Source organism: Haliotis rufescens, unplaced genomic scaffold (genome assembly GCF_023055435.1).
Source record: "Haliotis rufescens isolate VD_foot unplaced genomic scaffold, xgHalRufe1.0.p SCAF_20, whole genome shotgun sequence".
Taxonomy (NCBI): Eukaryota; Metazoa; Mollusca; class Gastropoda; order Lepetellida; family Haliotidae; genus Haliotis; species Haliotis rufescens.
The window spans coordinates 6,797,098-6,815,720 of NW_025963891.1; the positions used below are offsets into that span (position 1 = coordinate 6,797,098).

The 18,623-nt window shown below is 42.1% G+C and overlaps 1 protein-coding gene across 3 annotated transcripts in view; it reads right to left on the reverse strand.

Moving 5' to 3' along the window:
• The window catches only part of LOC124150448 (speract receptor-like), a 149,486-nt gene that overhangs the window by 26,686 nt on the left and 104,177 nt on the right, over nucleotides 1–18,623 (reverse strand). For all 3 annotated transcript variants that reach the window (XR_007222519.1, XM_048400798.1, XM_048400797.1), the window contains 7 exons: nucleotides 17,946–18,024; nucleotides 13,166–13,274; nucleotides 12,318–12,491; nucleotides 11,657–11,761; nucleotides 10,811–10,882; nucleotides 4,298–4,460; nucleotides 1,372–1,521 (listed from right to left, as the gene is read on the reverse strand). Coding sequence is in view for 2 of the 3 variants with exons in the window: in XM_048400798.1 (XP_048256755.1) it covers nucleotides 1,372–1,521; nucleotides 4,298–4,460; nucleotides 10,811–10,882; nucleotides 11,657–11,761; nucleotides 12,318–12,491; nucleotides 13,166–13,274; nucleotides 17,946–18,024 (852 nt within the window). In the remaining variant the exon portion in view is untranslated. The remainder of the gene's footprint in view (nucleotides 1–1,371; nucleotides 1,522–4,297; nucleotides 4,461–10,810; nucleotides 10,883–11,656; nucleotides 11,762–12,317; nucleotides 12,492–13,165; nucleotides 13,275–17,945; nucleotides 18,025–18,623) is intronic.

The following is an 18,623-nucleotide window of genomic DNA, read 5'->3' on the forward strand; positions in this document are numbered from 1 at the left end:
AAAAGGACAACGAATTTTCTGTTTTTTTAATTCTTCACAAAGCAGTCTCTTCGATGTTTAAGTGTTGTCTATAATTGTATTTCATTGTGCAACTGTCTAGTGAAGTGTCTCTTGAAGCCATCTCATATCAGGGGCATTACGTGGATGAACAAACGATTTAAATAGAGTTTAACGACTTCCGAGATGTTCTGTTTTATCGATTGCAGAACAGCCTCGGGGAGAATGGGAACCGAAGTGCGGCCTGTCATTCCAGCCCTGTGTGGCGCACCAAGGATACATGTGATACTTCTCAGGACATAGTTATAGGACTTCATCAGGTGCTTGTTAACAACCATCATCTTGTATTAACACACAACACACATATATACTTTCAGATTTCCATGTTGCAAGAGGCACAAAAGTACTAAAATTGCTTTCGCCGCACCTTTGTTGCACATGTGATTGCACAGTAAAAACAGTAGTAAGATTACTCTTTTCCAGCACGATGCAATCATATGCCATCGTAGTCCAAGATGCTTTTTTTCTCATGAAACCGTGGCCCATCTAGTGTTGACCGTGTGGTCTCTACGAACTTGTGACGCTACATGGAGATATATTGTTGCGCCAAATGGAGACATATTGCGGCGCTACATGGTAATATATTTTGGCCCTAGCTACATGGAGACCTATTGTGGCCCTACATGGAGATATATTGTGGCCCTACATGGAGATATATTGTGGCCCTACATGGAGATATATTGTGGCGCTACATGTCGATATATTGTGGCCCTACATGGAGATATATTGTTACTAATACCTATATTTACAATGGTTCCTACTTTTTGATAACAGATAGGGTGCTGAAAGTAATTATGTTCTATACTTAGTGTTTATCTATTAGCTATTGTTTCACAATGTAATGGCAGACATGCCTCCTGAATACAGGTCTGCCACATTGGCAGTTAGTTGAGTTTGCATCTTAGAATGTTAATAATAACTTTGGTAAGGCACCGACCATTACATGGAGGGGGGAAGGGGGAAAAGGGGCGGGGTTCCTGGGATTAGATTTTTTTTTCAGTTACCGCTACAAAACCAGATATATATTTGGTATTTACAACTACGAGCCTATTTTTGTGGCAGGCATTTTCTTTTTTAAACAGTCTGAAGCATATTAATTATTTTTTCCAAGAATGTTTAGGGCCAAATGTTTTTCTTCGATAAAATCCCATCAAGTTTTTCAAAGACTCACAGCCGACTGACATGCATCAATATAAAACAGATGTTGAGCATACAGGTTCTATTGCCCACGTCGGATCCCCTTGCTGGCCCCCGCGAGGGATGCGATATTGTTATAAAGAAGTTAACTTATTCATCTCCTTTTAGTTGACTCACCTTGAGGGGACAAGTCTATGTTCCCGAAGGGTCCCTTCCGACCGAATATTTCAAACATTATAATGGCAAAGGAGTATACGTCCCCTTCTTGCGAACCCCGACAGGGGGCGCGCTTGTTCCGCAGAAGTTCCGGGGCTCGCCACAGCTGATCTGCATCAGGACAGAGATCTTGGTCAGGGAACGTGCATGTCATGTTGATATCAGGATTAATGCAAAAAAATATCTTCAGAACAATCCTGACTTAGCTTTTTTAAATTAACATGTACATGTACGTTTGACAATGTACCTTTTTTCTGATTCCGATTTTTTTACAAAAATATAATGACATCGCGATCGGTCTCCGGTTTGTTTCATGCTCAAAGCCGTACTCATCAATATTCAAGCTATATGACGGCGGTCTGTAAATAATCGAGTCGCGACCAGACAATCCAGTGATTGACATCATGAGCATCCATACGGACAATTGGAATACGATGATATGCATCAACCAAGTCAATAAGCGAGACCACCCGATCCCGTTACTCGCCTCATTCGACAAGCACAGTCGCTTTTTACGGTAAGAATGGGTTGCTGAAGATTTATTCTACCCCGGATCTTCACTGGTCGATAGTTGGTGGAGCACCAAGTAACTGACGGTCAAAGGAAACTGTACCATAGTTTTAAATCACTCTAGTTTAAAAAAAACAAAAACAGATAGATGCGTGAAGTAAAATGTATTGAAATGAACATTTAAAATGACAGCCACACAGCATCCGATATTATCATGACAGTAAGCCGAATTGAGGTGGGGTAGCAAAAACAAGCTTCCATAGCAATGGACAAAGGGCACAAACTAAAAACGCCCTCAAGTTAAATGACACGTCACATTAATAGCGTGTATGACCACCCCATACTACAAGACACGCAAAAACTCTCTTGAAGGGCCTAGATCAGTTCGTGTCGGTTGTCAAACACGACTATCCATGAAATTCCAGAAGTGTTCTAAGGGCCACGGCAACACGTTGCAAGGAAGTTCTGTACAATGCGGGCTGTACGGGGTCTCGCGCTGTCATGCTGATAAAGGACACCACGAGGCAGCTGTTGTAGACATGGTAGGACAATATATAAAGATAACCGGTTGTGTTCTCTCCTACCCACAAATGCCTCCCCACACCACAACACACCCTCCACCATACGGCACGACATCCTGAATGCAACATGCCGCCGTTCGTTCTCCCCTTCGGCGATAGTGCCGTCTCCCATCAACTCTGAACGGACAGAACCGGCTTTCATCAGTAAAGACGACCCTCTGCCAAAGACGTACAGTCTGGGTCCATCTCGGTCTTGGACGACGATGTTGCGCTGTCAATAACTGTTCTGTATAAGGTATGTAAGCCCTAACAAAGACATTCGTCGCTGATGATGTCACTGTCAGGAATTGATTCCAGAAATGCGCAAGTACCGGTCTTCATTGGGCGTAGGTACCCTGATTCTGCCTGTTCTTGGCCTTTCTGTTGTCTGTCTGTAATGTTGCATCAGGTTAGTTACAGCAACACTGCAGCAACCAAACGTTGGGCATGTGGGCATGGGTTCCTTCCATCTCAGGGCACGTTCGCGTTTTACCGGTGTCATTTGTGGCATTTCTGTGGTGTTCTTTTCATCGGCTATCGCACTGATTTAGTTTGAACTTGTGTTTTTAAAGTTTTGCAATTTCCATTTTTAAAGTGGTAAAGTTGAATATGATATGACAATGAAAAGTGAGTGAGTATGGTTTTACGCCGCTTTTAGCAATATTCCAGCAATATCACGGCGGGAGACACCACAAATGGGCTTCACACATTGTACCCATGTCGGGAATCGAACCCGGGTCTTCGGCGTGACGAGCGAACGCTTTAACCACTAGGCTACCCGACCGCCCCGACAATGAATAAGTTATCCTCTCCTCTCGTCCCTCAATTCTGCGATCTTTGAATCTTTAGACAAGAAAAGCACGTGCTGAGACGTCCTGTTAACAGCCCAAGCCATCATACGCATGCGTCCTGGTATGATCCGCTTGCAGTGTCTGTTCTTTGACAGTTGTGGTAACATGTGCTATATCCGTTGGCGGTGTCTTCATTGCACAGTAATTTATAGCTGGCTATATGATACTGTTATACAGAACTGTAATCAATTTTACTAATATAGTACAAACCTTTCACTGGTGTGTGCTGTTGCATTTTCGTATTTGCAGAAAAATCAATAAACATTTATAGCGATTGTAGTTACGTAATAGTCTCAGCTTGCCTGGGATGTGAGCCCACATGTGTCTCTGGCTTTGAAATAGTGGAAATGTAATGGCCGAGGAATTGAACTGTCAATAACTTTAGGAACAGAGAAGGGGATGATGAATGATAGAGACGCAGTTTCCATTTTTATTATAATGGGATACCTCAGCTGATAATCACCCGTCTGCCTTAGTCCTTAACTTTTAACACCGTACTGGGTTTAACATCAAACCAGGATGTGTGCATCACACTATGCGTGTTTTCACAGAGCAAGACGACAAAACGTTTACAAAATTACATGGATAAATCTGACAAAAAATGCAGTTGTTCTTTTTATAATTGTTTCTGACATTGTAAACATGATTAAGCGCACATCTGTGTCAACTGCTTGTCTCACAATGCCTTAGAGGGCCCACAGATCAGTTATAATCAGTTACATCGCCCCAGGCTTGTCGCAAGAGGCGACTAACGGTATCGGGTTGTCAGGCTCGCTGATTTGGTTGATGCATGTCATCGTATCCCAATTCCGGTGATCGATGCTCATGATGTCAATCACTGGATTGCCTGGTCTAGACTCGATTATTTACGGACCGCCGTCATATAGGTGGAATATTGCAGAGTGCGGCGTAAAACAAAAAAACAACACACAAACAAACAAACAACTAATCTCCTGTTGTACTTACTCCTGTAGAAGGCGTAGTCGCCCATGTCGTCCTCAGCCCCAGAGACAAACTCGTGCAGACCGAAGTCTGTGATCTTCAGCACCCAGCGACTGTCAACCACACAGTTGGACGATTTGAGCTTGCCGTGACTCTTCATCTCACTGTCGTGCAGGTAGATCATGCCCTGCCACAAACATAACACGTGTATGAAGAGGGAATGCAAGAAACGTGTCGGTCAGGTCGATAGAAGGGGAATACAGGACACGTATCAGTCAGGGCAATAGAAGGGGAATACAGGACACGTGTCAGTCAGGGCGATAGAAGGGGATACCGGACACGTGTCAGTCAGGGCGATAGAAGGGGATACAGGACACGTGTCAGTCAGGGCGATAGAAGGGGGATACAGGACACGTGCCAGTCAGGTCGATAGAAGGGGGATACAGAACACGTGTCAGTCAGGTCGATAGAAGGGGGAATGCAGGACATGTTACAAGGTCTGTGACCCCCTGTATTTAGGATCCCAGCAGCGTTATTGTGACACTTACAGTTCAATCAGTTTCTTCCTCTCCCTGACCGAATATCTTCGAGTCGGTGTTTCTGTCACAGGTTCAATTTCAGTCTCTGGAGACCTTGTCACAGGTGGAACACTCTCCTTCCCGACATCCCAAGGAAATGACTCCTTTGTACTTGCAACTTGAGTCTTCTCTACCCCAGACATATCAGGGATTGTTATGTCCTCTTTAGTGGATGTTACTGATAGATCAGGCGTTCCTGGCATAGTTATTAGCTGATCAAAATGGCACTTCCACTCAAAGTTCTCTACCTGAACATTGTAAGTCACAGGACCTAAGGCTTTTTGTTCAACCCCCTGGAGCCATTCTTTGGTACGACCCCAGTAGCCCCTCACCAGAACTGGGTCACCGACTTCGAAACGCCTCCCAACATCCACTTTCGGAGACACTCTTCTTTGAATTGTAGAAGCACAGGCAAAGGATACTGAGACACCTCCAAGTCTCTGTTCTCTGTCAGCATATAATCCCCTCATATCCTAACAGCAACTGAAGGTTTGAGTGTCGGTACAATAGGAGCAGCCCATTCAGAGTATTCCACTTTCTCAATGACCCCAGTCTTCTCTAGTCTATCCAATTCCTCAGCTACCTTATCCTGTAGTGCATATGGAACAGTTCTTTTTTTGTAGAACTTTGGGTTTGCTCCGGGTTTTACAGACAGATGAAGCTTGACACCCTTCACAGTTCCCAAACTGCCATCAAATAGGGCTGAATACTTTGATAACAACTGTTCAAAGTCCTTCTGGGAATTGTCAACTCGCACTCGTCAACTCGTCAACTCGTATTGACTCTGCCAATGGAATACCAGTCAAGCTGTATCGGAGATAGCCAATATCTGCCTAGGAGCGCCGATCCACTTCCGGTCACAGCATATACAGGTAAATTGATAGACTTTTCATTATAGTTAACATCCACCTGTATTTCTCCCCAAACAGGTAACCTTTCTACAGTGTAAGTCCCCAGGTAAGGCAAGTTGGCGGTTTTCAGCGGAATATCCCTGATGTATGGGCCTTCTTCTCCTGTGGCTTTTCATGACACCTCCTGCTTATGTGTCCTTGCTTATGACAGATATGACACAAGTTTTTCATGTAAAAGCAATTGTCACTGTTGTATTTTTCCTTTCCACAGCGCCAACATTCACGGTTATCCCGTGACATCGGTCCAGCTTGCTTGTCTGAATACTTCCGGTTCTTATCAGACTTCACTAGTACATTCACTTATTCGCAGCTTCCATACTCAAAGATATTTCCATCAAATCTTTCTCAGCAAACAGTCTACGCTGCATAGCTGCTGAAGCGAGTTCACACACAAACATGTCTCTCATTGCATCATAAGAAATCCACCAAAATCGCAATGTTCACCCAGTTTGCGAAGTTCAGCCATAAATGCACTTACTGATTCACCAGAGAGGTTTTTTTCGCTCATAAAACTTGAATCTTTTAGCGATGACAAATGGTTTGGAATTCACATGGCTTTTAACGACATCCACCAATTCTGCATATGGCATGTCAGCGGGTTTTGCCGGAGAAACTCTCATGAGAGAGTGGTTTCCTTACCTACTACGGTAAGCAATATCATTAGTTTCCGCTACACGGCATCTTCAACATCGTTAGAAATGAAATACTGATTAAGTCTTCGAGTGTACTCAATCCAGTATGCATTTTCAGACACTGAAAATTCCTCCATTCGACCATATGACGAGGACGCCATTTTGAACAGCACAGCGCACACTACAACAAACGCTATCAGTCCCATTACACAGAGCGAATGTTCGTCACCAACTTACAGATTGGTCTTCTTGGTACCACAAATGTAGAATCCCATCCTCGTCGCCAAAATTGTAGTGTTCTCTCAATATCCAAAGACAACCTCTAAACTTCCCACTTCCTTCATTCATCAGACGACAAGTGACAATCAGTATCCAAGCCCGAGCACGTATTGCACGTGCGTTGCGTAAAAAAGTTTTGCAAACCGCTAATAATATTACATGTACGACTTCTGTTTACCAACAGAATTCATCAAAACAAAACCTAATATTTTATACGTTTCAGGCAGGTCGTTAGACAGGGGATACAGAACAGTGTCAGTCAGTTCGTTAGAAGGGGGAATACTGGACACGTGTCAGTCAGGTCGTTAGAAGTGGGATACAGAACAGTGTCAGTTAGGTCGATAGAAGGGGAATACAGGACACGTGTCAGTCAGGGCGATAGAAGAGGATACAGGACACGTGTCAATCAGGGCGATAGAAGGGGGATACAGGACACGTGCCAGTCAGGGCGATAGAAGGGGGATACAGGACACGTGTCTGTCAGGTCGATAGGAGGGGGAATACTGGACACGTGTCAGTCAGTTCGATAGAAGGAGGAATACTGGACACGTGTCAGTCAGGTCGATAGAAGGGGGGATACTGGACACGTGCCAGTCAGGTCGATAGGAAGGGGAATACTGGACACGTGTCAGTCAGGTCGATAGAAAGGGGAATACAGGACCCGTGTCAGTCAGGTCGATAGAAAGGGGAATACAGGACACGTGTCTGTCAGGTCGATAGAAAGGGGAATAAAGGACATGTGTCAGTCAGGTCGATAGGAGGGGGAATACTGGACACGTGTCAGTGAGTTAGCATATGCTATGTAAGGGTTGATGTTATCACATGCTATGTACCAGTTGTTGAAATGAACATATCTTCCAGAAACAAAACAGTTGTTAAATGATGTTAATAAAAATATAATAAAATGGAGCCCAGATGCTCTCTTCATTTTCAGATACTGCAGTAATCTTGCTAAACATTACATGAGATGTTATCATGCTGTGTGCCAGGTGATATTATCAAGGGATGTTATCATGCTATATCAGATGATATTATCAGGGGATGTTATCATGCTATGTACAAAATGATATTATCAGGGGATGTTGTCATGCTGTGTACGAGATGATATTATCAGGGGATGTTGTCATGCTATATACCAGTCGATTTTATCAGGTGATGTTATCATTCTGTGTACGAAATGATATTATCAGGGGACGTTATCATGCTGTGTACGAAATGATATTATCAGGGGATATTATCATTATGTGTACGAGATGATATTATCAGGGGATATTATCATTCTGTGTACGAGATGATATTATCAGGGGACGTTATCATGCTGTGTACAAAATGATATTATCAGGAAATGTTGTCATGCTGTGTACGAGATGATATTATCAGGGGATGTTGTCATGCTATATACCAGTCGATTTTATCAGGGGATGTTATCATTCTGTGTACGAAATGATATTATCAGGGGATGTTGTCATGCTATATCAGATGATATTATCAGGGGATGTTATCATGCTATGTACAAAATGATATTATCAGGGGATGTTGTCATGATGTGTACGAGATGATATTATCAGGGGATGTTGTCATGCTATATACCAGTCGATTTTATCAGGGGATGTTATCATTCTGTGTACGAAATGATATTATCAGGGGACGTTATCATGCTGTGTACGAAATGATATTATCAGGGGATATTATCATTATGTGTACGAGATGATATTATCAGGGGATATTATCATTCTGTGTACGAGATGATATTATCAGGGGACGTTATCATGCTGTGTACAAAATGATATTATCAGGGGATGTTGTCATGCTGTGTACGAGATGGTATTATCAGGGGATGTTGTCATGCTATATACCAGTCGATTTTATCAGGGGATGTTATCATTCTGTGTACGAAATGATATTATCAGGGGATGTTATCATTCTGTGTACGAGATGATATTATCAGGGGATGTTATCATGCTGTGTACGAAATGATATTATCAGGGGATGTTATAATGCTGTGTACGAAATGATATTATCAGGGGATGTTATCATGCTATGTACGAAGTGAAATTATCAGGGGATGTTATCATGCTGTGTACGAAATGATATTATCAGGGGATGTTATAATGCTGTGTACGAAATGATATTATCAGGGGATGTTATCATGCTATGTACGAAGTGAAATTATCAGGGGATGTTATCATGCTGTGTACCAGGTGATATTATCAAGGGATATTATTATGCTATATCTGATGATATTATCAGGGGATGTAATCATGTTGTGTACGAAATGATATCATCAGGGGATGTTATCATGCTGTGTACGAAATGATATTATCAGGGGATGTTGTCATGCTATGTACGAAGTGATATTATCAGGGGATGTTATCATGCTGTGTACCAGGTGATATTATCAAGGGATATTATTATGCTATATCAGATGATATTATCAGGGGATGTAATCATGTTGTGTACGAAATGATATCATCAGGGGATGTTATCATGCTGTGTACGAGATGATATTATCAGGAGATGTTATCATGCTGTGTACGAAATGATATCATCAGGGGATGTTATCATGCTGTGTACGAAATGATATCATCAGGGGATGTTATCATGCTGTGTACGAAATGATATCATCAGGGGATGTTATCATGCTGTGTACGAGATGATATTATCAGGGGATGTTATCATGCTGTGTACGAGATGATATTATCAGGAGATGTTATACTGTTATGTAACCTCCCACATGTGTGACACAAGTATACAGTGTGCCTCTAAGTGTCTCCTGTCTTTATCTTGACATGGGCACGGCCACGTTGGCAGGCATCGTCTAGCACAAGGTGGCAATGTGACAAAGCCAGCATTGATAACTGACATTAAAGTTGACCCACTCTCCCCGAGATGCACAAGTGCAGCATTAACGTCACATCGCCATGATAGCCCATCGGCCCTACCCATTAACGAGTGACGTTGTCCACGTCCTAGCCTTGAAGATGACACAGGAAGGAGAAATGGGCCCATGCCAATGTTTGTATAAAGAATTCAGTCATACACAAATGTCGCATATATTTCATCTGTCTGATGTGGTGTGGAGATGTGGAATTTACTGTCGAAGAGTGGAGTGGCGGAAGAGTGGTGTGTGGAGCTGTGGAAGAGTGGTGTGTGGAGCTGTGGAGGAGTAGTGTGTGGAGTGGCGGAAGAGTGGTGTGTGGAGCTGTGGAAGAGAGGAGGTGTGGAGTTTTTAAGGAGTAGTGTGTGGAGTTGTGGAAGAGTGGTGTGTGGAGCTCTGGAAGAGCGGAGTTGTGGAGTTGTGAGGAGTAGTGTGTGGAGTTGTGAAAGAGTGGTGTGTGGAGCTGTGGAAGAGTGGTGCGAGGAGATGTGGAGGAGTGGTGTGTGGTGTCGTGTAGGCGTGGAGGAGTAGTGTGTGGAGGTGTGGTGTGTGGAGTTGTGGAAGAGTAGTGTGTGAAGACATGGAGGATTGGTGTGTGGAGTTGTGGAGTAGAGGAGTAGTATGTGAAGACATTGACGTGCGATGTGTGTAGTGTGAGGAGATGTGGAGTTAAGATTGATAGAGTTGAGAGGTAAAATGTGACTTTTTATCAAGTGCTGGCATCTGCTAATTGGTTGTTGTGCCTAGAGTCATATAGCACAACATGAGATACTCCCCTCTGACGACACCAAGTAGGATTGAGTGGAGGACACACTCACCCTTACGGACCAGGAAGGAATAAATGCAGGGGATATTCACCCTGACGAAGCAAGAAGGAATAAATGGAGGGGATATTCACCCTGACGAACCAAGAAGGAATATATGGAGGAGATATTCCACCTTACGAACCTGGAAGGAATAAATGCAGGGGATATTCATCCTGACGAAGCAAGAAGGAAAAAATGGAGGAGATATTCCACCTTACGAACCTGGAAGGAATAAATGCAGGGGATATTCACCCTTACGAACCAGGAAGGAATAAAGGGAGGAGATATTCCCCCTTACGAACCTGGAAGGAATAAATGGAGGAGATATTCACCCTGACGAACCAAGAAGGAATAAATGGAGGAGATATTCCACCTTACCAACCAAGTAGGATTAAATGGAGGAGATATTCACCCTGACGAGACCAGAAAGGAGTGAATGGAGGAGATACTCACCCTGACAACATCAAATGCGAGGGAGGCTATTAACATGGCGTCTAGCTGCATGTCGTCATTCTCCAGGATGTCCTGAAACAGCCACAATGAATGCAATAACGATTGATTGGGTGTGTGAGCGACTAGTGTTTAAAATCGTGTTGAGCAGTATTTCAGCTAGATGAATGTGGGAGGGGGAAAACGTCTTGGTAAACGTCGCGGACACGGGATAAACGGTCATAATCATAGTCTGAGATTCAAAGTAACGGGAGCACTGCCCCCAGACTTAAAAGAGGCAATGTTATGCTTCATCAAGCTACCACCTAGTTCATATCTTTCATTATAAAATATACCAATGTATCAGTTCGTTTAGCAATACCGTTTTCCTCTAATTTACACATCGTTTCTCACTTTTGATAACACGTGATAAACACGTTCTGTTTACCATCGGTCTTCAGGAATAAATAGATTCATGAGAGAACCGCCGTTTGCAAGACACCAGGTGTCTCCTCCCTCACCGGGTGTCTCCTCCCCCGCCGGGAGAGCACTCGCAGTATAGATTATTGTGGTCGAACCCGGCAGTAAACCAAATGGTGTTTCTACATAAAAACTACTGAAACGGATTTCTGCTCACTTTAACCGACGTATAACTTGAAATCTAGCGAAATAAAAAGCAGTCGGTGCATCAGCTACTTGTTCAACTGATATGAGCTGGATTTCTCTACATTCACCCGGTGGCAATGTTGGGACTGGTTCAATATTTAAGGAATTGTGAATCGATGTAATTGATAACATCAAAAACGTGGAATACAAGGCTTGGAGAATATGAACGGAGGCACGGAGACACTTGTGGCTTGTGGGACTCACTTGTAAACTCCCCCGGGCGCAATACGCCGTGATGACGAGGATGTTGGGGGAGTCAATGCAGGCCCCGATGAAGGGGTTCATGTTGTCGTGCCGCAGCTCGCGAATCTATAAAGGAGATTAAAACATAGGATGACAACTTCATCAGTGTCCTTGCCCAATCAACATTTCACTGGCCAATCAACTGGTGTAGTCAGCGGTGGGTCTCAACTGCCAGTGGCCAGCCTCTCTCCCGCTGTCATTTTGTGATAAATCTTAAAGTGTCAGGATTCCGAAATGTTTCCCAGATTACTCTGCATACAGATATGTTTCTTAAACCTCTGGAGGGTCAGTGATAAGCTAACATCTCTAGTCAATCGCCAATCGCTGTCTGTGTATTGGAGCTAAATCTAGGCTAGGGGAGCACAATGGCGGGACATGACATATTGTGTGACAGTTCCCCCAAGCGTTGACAAGTCTCGATGTCACCGGCCGCACCACCCCCTGCCTCCACAGCACTGTTGAGAGAGGAGATGCTACAGGCAAGTTGATGGTGTCACCACATCAGCCGCTGTCACTGGGGCTGACAGGGGTAGTTTAACGCGACAGTAACGATACATTACTCCGCTGCAGTCGACCCTCGCCTGAGGTGGCACGCTCTCGCACCACACACCATTTAACTCACAATTTTTAATTCCTTCCGTATATTCCTTGTTAACTCCACGTGTTTTTTGTTGATCTTCCTAATGGCGACGATGGTGCCACGATATGAGCCGACGTGCGTAAATAGCTGCCGAGTGTCGAAGTCGGCCTGCGACGTCAGAGATATTTGACTGCCGCTCTTACATAAGGGGTTGCACTGAAAGATAGAGACGTATATGTCATTGCACAGAGAGAAGGAGAGAGAGAGAGAGAGAGAGAGGGAGAGAGAGAGAGAGGAGAGGGAGAGAGAGGAGAGAGAGAGGGAGAGAGAGAGAGAGAGACGTATGTGTCATTGCACAAAGATAAAGGGACACATGTGTGATGATCAGAGACAGGGACAATTTAGGGAAACGGGGAGCTAGAGAGAGAGGGAGAGAGAGAGAGAGAGAGAGAGAGAGAGAGCGAGAGAGAGAGAGAGAGAGAGAGAGAGAGAGAGAGGGAGAGAGAGAGAGGAGAGAGAGAGTGACGTATGTGTCATTGCACAAAGATAAAGGGACACGTGTGATGATCAGACAGGGACAATTTAGGGAAACGGGGAGCTAGAGAGAGAGAGAGAGATAGAGGGACGAATGTGTCATAATAGGGAAAGAAGATATCAGATACAAAACTATCGCATTGCACCAGAGACATAAGGGATATGACATCGCCCTGAGAAAGAGCAAATCTCATTCAATAAAAGTAACAGAAGTTGAAGTACCACTGACTTGACACACACACGTGACATCTTTTAATTCTTGCAAAGGGCGTAATCTGCCGGTAGCGGACATGGCGGATCATTAACGAGGCCGAAGGTGTCTGTCTGTGTAGCGGTGTGGTGTAAAGACCCCTCACCTTGCTCCGCTGACCCCCATGGGGCTGGTACATGTTGTCCCCAAACTGTAGATCCTTGAAGTCGATCTTCCACAGCAGACTGGCCAGTTCTTGTTCATAGGACCAGTTACTGAAGACACATATGGATATTTGCAAAAGGTGTTTCCATCTTTATAAATATAAATCATTTAAGTTTTCTGAAATAAAGTAGAGAGAGGGCATTATTTCCCCTGTCGCACCAAGACACTTGTTTGACCTTCAAATTGCAGCGGTATCTGTTATGACAATAAAGACACTTGTTTGACCTTCTAATTGCAGCGGGTTATGTTATGACAATATAGACACTTGTTTGACCTTCTAATTGCAGCGGGTTATGTTATGACAATATAGACACTTGTTTGACCTTCTAATTGCAGCGGGTTATGTTATGACAATACAGACACTTGTCAAAGTCAAAGTCAAAGATATTTATTGCATGTAAGGCCTCCGGCCCATATACAAAAGAGTCACAAATGAGTAGGTTACATATTTGGATATATACTCATGTTTAACAATTTGTCTCTGAGGGAAATTGCATTTTTAAGATTTATAGCCTCATCATTTGAAGAAAGAAGAGAAATAATAGCAGGTGCAGGATAATTTGACAGATAGCGTTCTGGTATTAACTTTCTTCTTAGGTCACAATAATAAGGACAGACAAAAGTGAAATGAATTTTTTTTCCTATAGCTGAATGACAGAATGGGCACAGCATATTCGACTTTTCAGTGGACATTTTTCTTCCTTCATTTATCATTAGATCTAACAATCAAAGCCTAAATTGAATAAATGGACGTCGAAGGGTTCTTGATGTTAATGTACAGAAGTATTTTTCTGGTTGAATAAAACTCTTAAACGTTCTGTAAAGTCGGCGTTCAAACATTCAAAGAATATTAAACCTGTATTTCAAGCATCTAATTTGGGAGTTGATATATAACGGGTATCTGTCAATTGGGTTTTGATGGACCAACGGATAAGAATTTTTTACAGGCTAAAAGATGTAGCTTTTCAAGACAATCGTATCGCTGAAATCACCATACTTCTGATCCACATAACAGAATTGGTTGAATTTGGGCATCATATAATTTAGAAAATATATTCGGTGTAAAATCTACTTTCTGCGAAACAGACATTACATTGATTAAGGCCTTCTTTGCACGTGATGTTAAGACCGAGACACTTTTCTTGAAGTTCCTTGTATGGGTAAACATTACATCAAGATATGCATAATGGCTCCGAACATTAACACATTTACCATAAAAACCCATCTTTCATTCAATGACACCTGACCCCCTCTTCTGAAAATGACAATATGTGTTTTATCATAGTTAACTGATAGTTTCCACTCTTTGGAGTAACATTCGGTATATGTAATGACAATATAGACACTTGTTTGACCTTCTAATTGCAGCGGTATATGTAATGACAATATAGACACTTGTTTGACCTTCTAATTGCAGCGGGTTATGTTATGACAATATAGACACTTGTTTGACCTTCTAATTGCAGCGGGTTATGTTATGACAATATAGACACTTGTTTGACCTTCTAATTGCAGCGGGTTATGTTATGACAATACAGACACTTGTCAAAGTCAAAGTCAAAGATATTTATTGCATGTAAGGCCTCCGGCCCATATACAAAAGAGTCACAAATAAGTAGGTTACATATTTGGATATATACTCATGTTTAACAATTTGTCTCTGAGGGAAATTGCATTTTTAAGATATATAGCCTCATCATTTGAAGAAAGAAGAGAAATAATAGCAGGTACAGGATAATTTGACAGATAGCGTTCTGGTATTAACTTTCTTCTTAGGTCACAATAATAAGGACAGACAAAAGTGAAATGAATTTTTTTTTCTATAGCTGAATGACAGAATGGGCACAGCATATTCGACTTTTTAGTGGACATTTTTCTTCCTTCATTTATCATTAGATCTAACAATCAAAGCCTAAATTGAATAAATGGACGTCGAAGGGTTCTTGATGTTAATGTACAGAAGTATTTTTCTGGTTGAATAAAACTCTTAAACGTTCTGTAAAGTCGGCGTTCAAACATTCAAAGAATATTAAACCTGTATTTCAAGCATCTAATTTGGGAGTTGATATATAACGGGTATCTGTCAATTGGGTTTTGATGGACCAACGGATAAGAATTTTTTACAGGCTAAAAGATGTAGCTTTTCAAGACAATCGTATCGCTGAAATCACCATACTTCTGATCCACATAACAGAATTGGTTGAATTTGGGCATCATATAATTTAGAAAATATATTCGGTGTAAAATCTACTTTCTGCGAAACAGACATTACATTGATTAAGGCCTTCTTTGCACGTGATGTTAAGACCGAGACACTTTTCTTGAAGTTCCTTGTATGGGTAAACATTACACCAAGATATGCATAATGGCTCCGAACATTAACACATTTACCATAAAAACCCATCTTTCATTCAATGACACCTGACCCCCTCTTCTGAAAATGACAATATGTGTTTTATCATAGTTAACTGATAGTTTCCACTCTTTGGAGTAACATTCGGTATATGTAATGACAATATAGACACTTGTTTGACCTTCAAATTGCAGCGGTATATGTAATGACAATATAGACACTTGTTTGACCTTCTAATTGCAGCGGGTTATGTTATGACAATATAGACACTTGTTTGACCTTCTAATTGCAGCGGGTTATGTTATGACAATATAGACACTTGTTTGACCTAATTGCAGCGGGTTATGTTATGACAATATAGACACTTGTTTGATCTTCTAATTGCAGCGGGTTATGTTATGACAATATAGACACTTGTTTGACCTTCTAATTGCAGCGGGTTATGTTATGACAATATAGACACTTGTTTGATCTTCTAATTGCAGCGGGTTATGTTATGACAATATAGACACTTGTTTGACCTTCTAATTTCAGCGGGTTATGTTATGACAATATAGACACTTGTTTGATCTTCTAATTGCAGCGGGTTATGTTATGACAATATAGACACTTGTTTGACCTTCTAATTGCAGCGGGTTATGTTATGACAATATAGACACTTGTTTGACCTTCTAATTGCAGCGGTATCTGTTATGACAATACAGAAACTTGTTTGATCTTCTAATTGCAGCGGGTTATGTTATGACAACATAGACACTTGTTTGACCTTCTAATTGCAGCGGGTTATGTTATGACAATAAAGACACTTGTTTGACCTTCTAATTGCAGCGGGTTATGTTATGACAATATAGACACTTGTTTTATATTTTATATACATGTATGACAAACAAGCGTCTGGGATAGCCCTGCGTGTTTCCCTTCACGTGTGATAAGTGAACGAGGTGAACTGTTTACTCCAGAGGGTTAAGACAAGTGCTGCCAATGAATCCCATTAACCTGTTCAATGGCCCAGCTAACATCCCTAATGCTCTCACTAGTGATGCACTCCGTCTTCAGATGAAAGTGATGGCCCCATGGGATCAACTCTACATCATTTTCATTTTCTTCAACTTGCAAAGCAGGGATAACATGATCCTGATAGTGTTGGGGCTTCTGTTAAGAGTTTAAGCTGCCATACAAGGATACTGGATGGCGAGAGGCAAGAACGTCAGTTCAATGTTCATGTTTTATGCGAATAATGACACGATCAATTTTCACACATGCCTTCATGCCTGTAAAATTTAAGAGGCCTTTATGATCAAAATAGCCTTAGATCCATATGCGCTAGAGATAATTAGGCCTTTATAATTGCGAAGAACTTGCAACACCGTTCAACACGAGATCTTCAGGCCTGTATAGACGCGATTACATGGGAAAGGCGATATTTAGAAAATATGACTATAAAACATTATAAAACTACGACAATGGGATGTATCCGGGGACAGACATAAGGTCTGTATTCAGGTGAAACGTTTCACAGAGTAAAAAGGAGAATATAGCCCCCATACAGGTTATGTTATAGCGCTTGTTCGTGATTAGAATGGACAATAAGGTTGGTCGCAGGTCCTGCCTGGGTATTAACGTCAGCTTCGTTATAACCGGCTTTTCGCTAAATCCGACATGGTATATCAAGCTTTGATTTATAGCACTCAAATACCCGATTGATCCGCTCCTTGTAGAGATGAGGCTGATTTATGTCCATTACGCTGTCACTTATCGCATGTGAAGCTGTAAATCTACTTGTATATGAGGGTATAACCTACCGGTATATGAGACTGTAACTTGCAGGTATATGAGGCTATATAAGATAAATATATGTGATAAATTGCAAGGAACAATGAAAAACGAAGCTTGGTTTATTTCACGATGAAACATTGTTCTATCATGACGTCATTTCTTGAGATTCGAATAAGAGCTCGCAACTTGATGACGCCATATATTGGATGACGTTATTTTTGAGAGGGAAGTCTCTCATAACTTGTTCTCCATAGATGGTGCTGGACTACGCAGATAAACGGGCAGGCCAAACGATTGTGTCCACAGATGGGAGAGATATGACAATCGGTGTCGGGAGAAAAGGTACAGATGATCGACATGAGGATTGTGAGAATATGCGGGAAATACCAAATTTTACCCTTCTGTTAGTAAAATGGACTTGTTCGACATATCCGAGTTCGGATTCTGTTCGGGGGGTCGTCATCATTACAATTTGGGTAAATATATTAAAAGCTTGTACATTTTATCAACATCCTTAAAAGGTATGTACTAAAAGTAAAGAAATAATATAACGTATATAAATAACGTACCGGTATATGAGGCTATAACGTACCGGTATATGAGGTAGCCGACCAAGGAACCCACCAGCAGGATGCCCCCGGCCACGCCGCTCAGAATCTCCTTCGTGTAGGCTAGGATAGAAAGAAAAACTCAAAAAAGTTTAGAATAATGTGTTGAACACAAACACAAGTGAGTATAAAAACGTCCCTGCAATGATGGCACAGTGAGCAAATCAAGTTGATTTATTAAGGTGACCTGTTTGAAGAACACATTATACAAGGACACATGGAACATCACAACGCAGCAGTGCTTGCGATGATCCTCCGACTTTATCAAGGGTGGGTGTGAGCGAGTGTGTCTCCTTCAGTTTCCCACCCTTTTCATTGTGTTTTTTAGATATGTTACTTTGAAGTCGGACATTTTATCAGATCATGAAACCCCACGACTACCGGTGAACCGATAGGGAAAAGACTTGTCTTTGATCCCGGGGTTTGAATGAAAATCTATTTCATGTCCTCCTTCTGACTGCTAATGTGTCAGCTCTTTCACTTCCGGTTTTGACGAGCAAGAGGAGACAACTCTACCGAAGGGCGGATATATGTCAGGCACACGTCTGCATGAGCATTTATACTCTGTCCATTATATAGGCGCATCTATCTCACCACTGACTCTTTTACTGCTAACAGTGTGCTACGAGATGATGTTTAGACATTAGGGTGGCCGTGACATG